This window comes from Leptonychotes weddellii, chromosome 7 (assembly GCF_054177405.1).
Source record: "Leptonychotes weddellii isolate Sample4059 chromosome 7, ASM5417740v2, whole genome shotgun sequence".
NCBI lineage: Eukaryota > Metazoa > Chordata > Mammalia > Carnivora > Phocidae > Leptonychotes > Leptonychotes weddellii.
This window is the reverse complement of record NC_138375.1, coordinates 22,653,102-22,660,522: the sequence shown is the minus strand read 5'-3', so window position 1 is coordinate 22,660,522 and position 7,421 is coordinate 22,653,102. Positions and strand designations below refer to the sequence as shown.

Here is a 7,421-nt window from a genome sequence, read left to right as displayed (position 1 = left end):
TGAGCTCATTTCTGGCAGATACCTTAAGAAGGGCTTATTAAAACAGTGATCCTTGAGGTCCTGCATGTTCCTAACCATTTGTCTTTAAATATAAAGGCCACTTAAACTGGATATAAAATTTGTGGTTTATGTTTTCTTTCTTTAACATCTCAAATACATTCTCCTTGTTTTCTGCCTGGATATAAAATTTGTGGTTTATGTTTTCTTTCTTCAACATCTTAAATACGTTCTCATTGTTTTCTGACAGCATTGCTGTCAGCCTTTTTTGGTTAAATTTTTCATATATACTGTGTACCCATTCAATATGTACTTTCAAGCCGTCTATTATCTCAGAAATGTTTCCTTGAATTATACATTTCATGATTCTGTCTTGTTGTTTTGGTTTTCTTTAAGGATTCCTGTTATATGCATCATGTATCTTCTTTGCTTGTTTCCTGTATCTGTCGTACTCTCTTTTGATTTTTTATTTCTCTGAAATTTTTCCTTTTCCTATCTTTTATTTCTCAAAGCACTTATGGTTTAATTTGCTGTTGTCTTCATTCTGTTTAGTCTCTGTTCTTAAAATGATTATTTCCTTTTATGTCTTTTCCCTGAGTTTTGTCACTTCTTTTCAAATCTTCCTTTCATCCAGTCATTTCATTTCTGAATTACTCTAATATTTATTTGTAGTTTTCTTTTATAGCTCCTGTTGCTTTCTTGATTTTGTTTAGCTTGTTTTGAAATGTTAGGTCACAGCTTTCATCTGTTTTGTTGGCATGTTTTTCTGGCTTTTTTTTTTTAATTATCTGAGGAATCTTATTCTATTCCTTTTCTCTATTTTCTGATAAAATCCTTGGGTGGTATTTGATCATGATTCTTTTCTGTTGCTCTTCAGGTTAAATAATGTTAAATAAGTAAGTGAAATATTTTCCTGTACTTTCAGGAAGGAGGTATAAGCCAACTTAGCCCCTCCTTCTGCAAAGTGATAAAAAAAAAAACATGGCCTTATAATACCTGAGTCCTGCCCCCACTGCTCCCCTTCCCTCTGGATTCTTTCTTTCTTTTGCCCTTTATTGTTCCTCTTCTGCTAAATGTGGCTTTTAGCCCCAGCACTTTCTTCACACCATGGGGCTTTACCCTGGAAGGGAAGTTCAGTTTTTCATTGAGCATTGATGGGGCCTCGGCACTCTGGCACCATTACACTGTCCTCTCGTACTCACCCAGTAGATTGGAATCTGCAGAGCCCTCTCCAGTTTTGGTCACATTTTCGATGAATATATGTTAATTTGGGGTTTCTTGCATTCTCGGGGCTGTCAGAAGCCCTGCTGCTCTCTCTGTCTTTTCTCTCTCATAGATGCTGAGACCTCCTAGGTCTTTGTCTTATTCAGGTGTTCATGAGGGTACCTTTTTGTCTAGTTTTTATTGTTCATATTGTTTATAGGTCTGTTTTGCTATTCTAGTTACTCAGTTTTTCTGAGAGAATTTAAATAGCTTCAAAAACTACACATACAACCATTTCCGTACAATCTTTAAAGGAGCTTTTTTTAATGAAAACGTTCACCAGACCTGAATTGGCGGGTTGGGGGGAGATGCTCGTTGATTACATGTATTTCAACATTGCAAAGATTGAGAATTTAAAAAAACTGAGCTTGAGCTATGGGTGTCTGGGTGGCTCAGTCGGTTAAATGTCTGCCTTCGGCTCAGGTCATGATCCCAGACTCCTGGGATCGAGCCCCACATGGGGCTCCCTGCTCGGCAGGGAGCCTGCTTCTTCCTTTATCTCTGCCTGCTGCTCTGCCTACTTGTGTTCTCTCTCTCTCTGTCAAATAAATAAATAAAATCTTAAAAAAAAAAATTAAAAAACTGAGCTAGAGATTTTAACAGTCTTATAGATAACATTGAGACTTTGTGGACATGGGTCATATATATCTTTTAGTGGTATTCACAAGTAATAGACTTACCTGGAAAGAGAAACTGGTTCTTTTTGGAGCAAGTTTAGAGGACATAGTGTAGGGACTCAAAGCTGTTTCACATGAGTGAAGGTTAAAGGAAATAAGACTTAGGTTAACAAAGAGAAGATGTGGAAATGTTACCGTTACATGTATTTTGTTTGTCTCCAGGGATACAGCTAGGTTCAAAGGGATAAACCTTCAAAAGAGAGATTTGGGCTAAATGTTAATTAGTACTCATCAGAGTACCCTAAAGAGGGTGTTCTTTCCTTTTTAAAAAAAAAAAAAATATTAAGGGGGCGCCTGGGTGGCTCAGTCGGTTAGGTGTCTGCCCTCAGCTCAGGTTGTGATCCCAGGGTCCTGGGATGGAGCCCTGCGTTGGGCTCCCTGCTCGGCAGGGAGTCTGCTTCTCCCTCTGCCTCTCCCCACCACTCCTGCTCTCTCTCTCTCAAATAAATAAAAAATCTTAAAAAAATTTATTAAGTATAGTTGACATACAATGTTATATTAATTTTAGCTGCACAACATAGTGATTCAACACTTCTATACATTATGTAGTGCTCACCATGGTAACTGTAGTCACCATCTGTCACCATACACTATTACAACATTATTGACTATATTTCCAATTCCTTCCTTTTCATCACTGTGACTTACATATTTTATAACTGAAAGTTTGTACCTTTTAATCTCTTTCACCTGTTTTGTCTGTTCACACTCCGCTTCCCTCTGGCAACCACCAGTTTGTTCTCTGTATTGTTTGTTTTATTTTGTTTGTTCATTTCTGTTTTTTGTTTGTTTTGTTTTTTAGATTTTACATATAAGTGAGATCATATGGTATTTGTCTTTCTCTGATTGACTTATTTCACTTAGCATAAAACCTGAAGAGGGTGTCATTTTCTTGACAGGTGATGATCCATCCCTCCCTGGAGGTATTAAAAAAATACACAATTCACCAGTTTGGTTCATACTTCAGAAAGATAGATGCACTGCGTAGTCTTCATGACCCTTCTACCTTGAGATTTTAGCATCAACTCCCTTGAGCTTTCTGCAATTTAAATGCTTGGAAAGTGGTATTATACTTTGGCCACACATTTTGTTTCCATATTATTGTGTTTTTTAATGCAGCACTTATAAAAACAAAGTGGACAAAATGCCAGTAATTCAGATCATAATGGCATATCTCTGGGAAGCTCTTGAGGGCAAAGAACATGTCCTTACTGTTTTTCTCTTCCACAGCTGTGTAAGCCTTGCACATAGAGGTGCTCAGTATGTATTTATTGAATTGAACTGGAAAGAAGGACTTCCTATTGATTGGAATTCCTACTTGGGAGCACGAATCTTTCCTTATAAGTTAATACGGGAAACTGATATCTGCCGTTTCAAACAAATCCATTTTCGTGTATTTTTAAACAATGCCATCTGAAAATATTTCAAAAACTAAAATGATGTAAAGCATATGTCAGTCATTCTGTGGGCTGTGCCCAGCCTCTAGTTTCTGATGAATAAGAATGATTCCTTCTTTCTCTTGAGTTCTAGGGAAGTGTAATTAAAAAAAAGAAAAAGCTGTGCCTTTTATGAAATTATCTCCCAATAAGGAATCTTTAGCCAAGTGGAAAGTGATTGAAACAAAAGTAAAAGTTCTATGTCCTCAGGTGACTTAACTGTATTGGTGGTTTTATGAAAGTTGTCCTTGGAATATTAAATCATTAAGTATTAAACCTAGAATGGCCTTTTGAGATCATCTGGCTGAGAAGTTCTTACCTGGAGGATAGTGATGGGCCTAAAGGGTCTATGAACCCACTAAAATTGCATACAGTTTTTTGCATGTTTGTGCACATAGGCATTTTTCTGGGAAAGAGTAATTTTCCTTAGATTCTCAAAAATGTCTTGACCCTGACAAAGTTTCAGAATTTGAGTTCTAGTCCGTTCTCTTAGCATTAAAGATAGACAAGGAGGCACAGAAATTCTGCTGGCTTCGTTGAGGTTACCCTGCTGAGTGCTGATGAAGCAGGGCTATCCCTACTTGAGTGAGGGCTAAGAGGCCTTGTACTAAGCAGTTTTTTGTATTTGCTCATTTAGTCCTTTTAACCACTCCCACCTTGGAAGTAGCTCTCCTGATTATCTCCATTCTGTAGGTAGAGATAATCCACCTACAGGGAGAGAGGTCAGATAATTCCCCCGCCAAGTCCCACAGTGAATGAGTGAGGCAGGAATCAGACCCAGGCATTGTGATTCCAGAGACTATACCCTTAGCAACTCATACCCACCATCCCTCAAGAGGGGATTTGCAAGGATGCCACGCGGCCAGTAAACTGTTTTAAGACTTTGGCAGTTGAAATTTGGGATGGGAAAAATGGTTCTTGTTTGTTGTAAATTAAATGAAGCATTATTGTAAGTTTTTATAGAGGTGAACATCCTGAAATTTTTTTCCTAGCATGCAATGATGTTGCCTGTTTTGACCCATCATATCCGCTACCACCAATGTCTAATGCATCTAGACAAGTTGATAGGATATACTTTCCAAGATCGTTGTCTATTACAGGTAAGAATTACTCTCCTGTACACTCACATGATAGCAAAATAGGAGTAATTCATCTTGCAGGTTACAAATGGAACATTGAAATTCTCCATTCTGCGAGATGATGAGGATGTTTAGTAACACAGCTCTCTCCATTACTCTACTCTGGTTGCCACTTTCAGACACTTAGTTTCTCACTTTTTATTTATTTATTTATTTTGACACTGTCCCTAAAGAAGTAGACTAAAGCTAAAATTTGCCTGTCAAACCTGAGTCCCTTCTTTAAGCCTTACCTTTTTTATGGCTCTTCTTTCCAGGTGATGACTATTCTAATTCTCCTTTGAAACATGTGGATTTTTAGGTTTCTTTTTAGAAAAGGGCTTGCACCAGAGCTCTGGAAATTTGACCCTGGAGAAGATAAGATGGAAAGATCAGGGCAAATTTGACTGGATAAATAGATCTCTTTCCTATTTCATTTGAGATGATATAAAGATGGCACTTCTATGCTGGGTGTTTAACACTAAATTTATTTTGTTGAAATTTTAGCTGGCCATGACTCATCCGAGTCATCACTTAAATTTTGGAATGAATCCTGATCATGCCCGAAATTCTTTGTCTAACTGTGGAATTCGGCAGCCCAAATATGGAGATAGAAAAGTTCACCACATGCATATGAGGAAAAAAGGTATGTTTGGATTCTAAATCTTGTGTTTTGGCTTATGATCCCTATTGTAAATTAAATCCCCACCAGGAAGAGTTTCCTGGTGACTGTTGTATACTCTCATTTTGTAGTGCTTTCTGACCCATACATAACAGCATTCGCTTTGAGCATTATTGTAAGGATGGATGAATTTTTTAGGACAATTTTTTGCTCCTATCAAGTGTTTTAAGTAACTAAGTTGATCAAACTTGTAGACGTGCAGATATCAAACCTTTTGAAATCACATTGGGGTAAGATAGATAATTGTCTTTCTGCGTATTGTGTCGTGATCCTAGAATGCTTCTAACAGTATTTCCTTGTTTATTATTTTTTTAAATAGGAATTAACACCTTAATAAATATTATGTCACGCCTTGGCCAAGATGACCCAACTCCCTCAAGGTAAAGTAGCTTTTGTTAATAACAGCTTTATTGAGATATCATTCACGTATCATACAAGTCAGCGACTTAAAGTGTACTATTCAATGGTTTTTAGAATGTTCACAGAGTGGTGCAGTCATGATCACTACTTAATTTTAAAATGTTTTCAGCATCCCCAAAAGAACCCCATATTCTCCATTTCCCCTCAGTCTGCCCAGCCTAAGGCAACCACTATTCTACTTTCAGTCTGCTTTCAATCTTCATGGATTTGCCTATTCTAACATTTTGTATAATGCTATCATACAATATGTGGTCCTTTGTGACTGGCTTTTTTTAATTATTGATTTATAATCATTTTTATATATTCCAGCTACAAGTTTCTTACCAGATACAAATTTGCAAACATTTTTTCTCATTCTGTGGATTGTTTCTTCATTCCTTTGAAGATACTCTTCAAAACAAAAATTTTGATGAAGTCCAGTTTATCTATTACTTGTGTTGTTTTTGCTTTTGTTGTCATGTCTAAGAAACCGTTGTCTAGTATAAAATCACAAAGATTTACATCTTGTTTCTTTTAAGAGTTCTATAGTTTTTTCTCTTACATGGACATCTTTGGTATATTTTGAGTTAATTTTTGTTAATGGTGTGGTGTAGGCGTCCAGCTGCATTCTTTTGCTGTGGCTATCCAGTTGTGCCATCATTGTTCGTTGAAAAGACTAATCTTTCTCCACTAAATTGTTTTGGCACCCTTGTTGAAAATTAATTGATGGTATATGTGAGGATTATTTTTGGACTCTTAGTTCTATTCCACTGATCTGTATGTCTGTCCTTATGCCAGTACCATACTGTCTTGATTACTGTAGCTTTGTAATAAGTTTTAAGAATAAGAAATGCAAGCTCTCCAGCTTTCTTTTTGTATTTTTTCCCCGAGATTATTTTGGCTATTTTGGAACCATTACATTTCCACATGAAATTTTGGATTAGCTTATCAATTTTTGCAAAGAAGCCCACTGGGACTTTGATAGGGATTGTGTTGAATCTGTAGATCAATTTGTGAACAATTGCCATCTTAATATTAAGTTTCTCAACTTTTAATATCTACATTTAAGTTATCTTTAATTTATTCCAGTAGTATTTTATAGTTTTATTACAAGTACATTTTGTATATCTTTTGCTGAATTCATTCCTAAGTTTTTTTTTTTTGATGCTATTATAAATGAGATTGTTTTCTTAATTTCATTTTTCATTGATTTTTCATATGATTTTTCATTTTTGGATTGTTCATTACCTATATAGAGAAATAGAATTGATTTTTGTATATTGATCTTGTATCTTGCAATCTCGATGAGCTCATTTGTTAGCTCTAATAGTTTTTTAGTGGATTGCTTAAGATTTTTTTGTGTATACGATCACATTACCTACAAATAGAGGTAGTTTTACTTTCTCCTTTCCAGTCTGGATGTTTTTTATTTCATTCTCTTAACATAGTTGCCCTGGCTAGAGCTTCCAGTATAGTACTGAATAGAAGTGGTAAGAGTGGATCTTTGTCTTCTTCCTAAAATTTTTAGGGGAAAGCATTCTTTGGCATTGAGAATGTTAGCTATGGGTTTTTCATAGATGTCTTTTATCAGGTTGAAGAAGTTCCCTTCTGTTCCTAGTTTGCTGAATGTTTTTTTATGAAAATGTGTAGAATTTTATTAAATACTTATTTGTGTGTCTCTATTGAGATGATCATCTGGTTTTTTTCTTTATCATTTATCCTATTCATATGGTATATTATGTTCATTGATTTTTGGATGTTGAACCAACCTTGCTTTCCTGGGATACATCTCACTTGGTTATGCTTTTTATATGCTATGAACTTAGCCTGCTAGTATTGTGATGGAGATTTT

The 7,421-nt window shown here is 35.9% G+C and overlaps 1 protein-coding gene across 8 annotated transcripts in view; it reads left to right on the top strand.

Annotated features, from left to right (window-relative positions):
- Window positions 1–7,421, top strand: part of DROSHA (drosha ribonuclease III) — a 117,706-nt gene that overhangs the window by 68,017 nt on the left and 42,268 nt on the right. For all 8 annotated transcript variants that reach the window (XM_081825936.1, XM_081825942.1, XM_081825940.1 and 5 more), the window contains 3 exons: window positions 4,366–4,473; window positions 4,996–5,134; window positions 5,490–5,550. In XM_081825936.1, coding sequence (XP_081682062.1) covers window positions 4,366–4,473; window positions 4,996–5,134; window positions 5,490–5,550 — 308 coding nt within the window. The remainder of the gene's footprint in view (window positions 1–4,365; window positions 4,474–4,995; window positions 5,135–5,489; window positions 5,551–7,421) is intronic.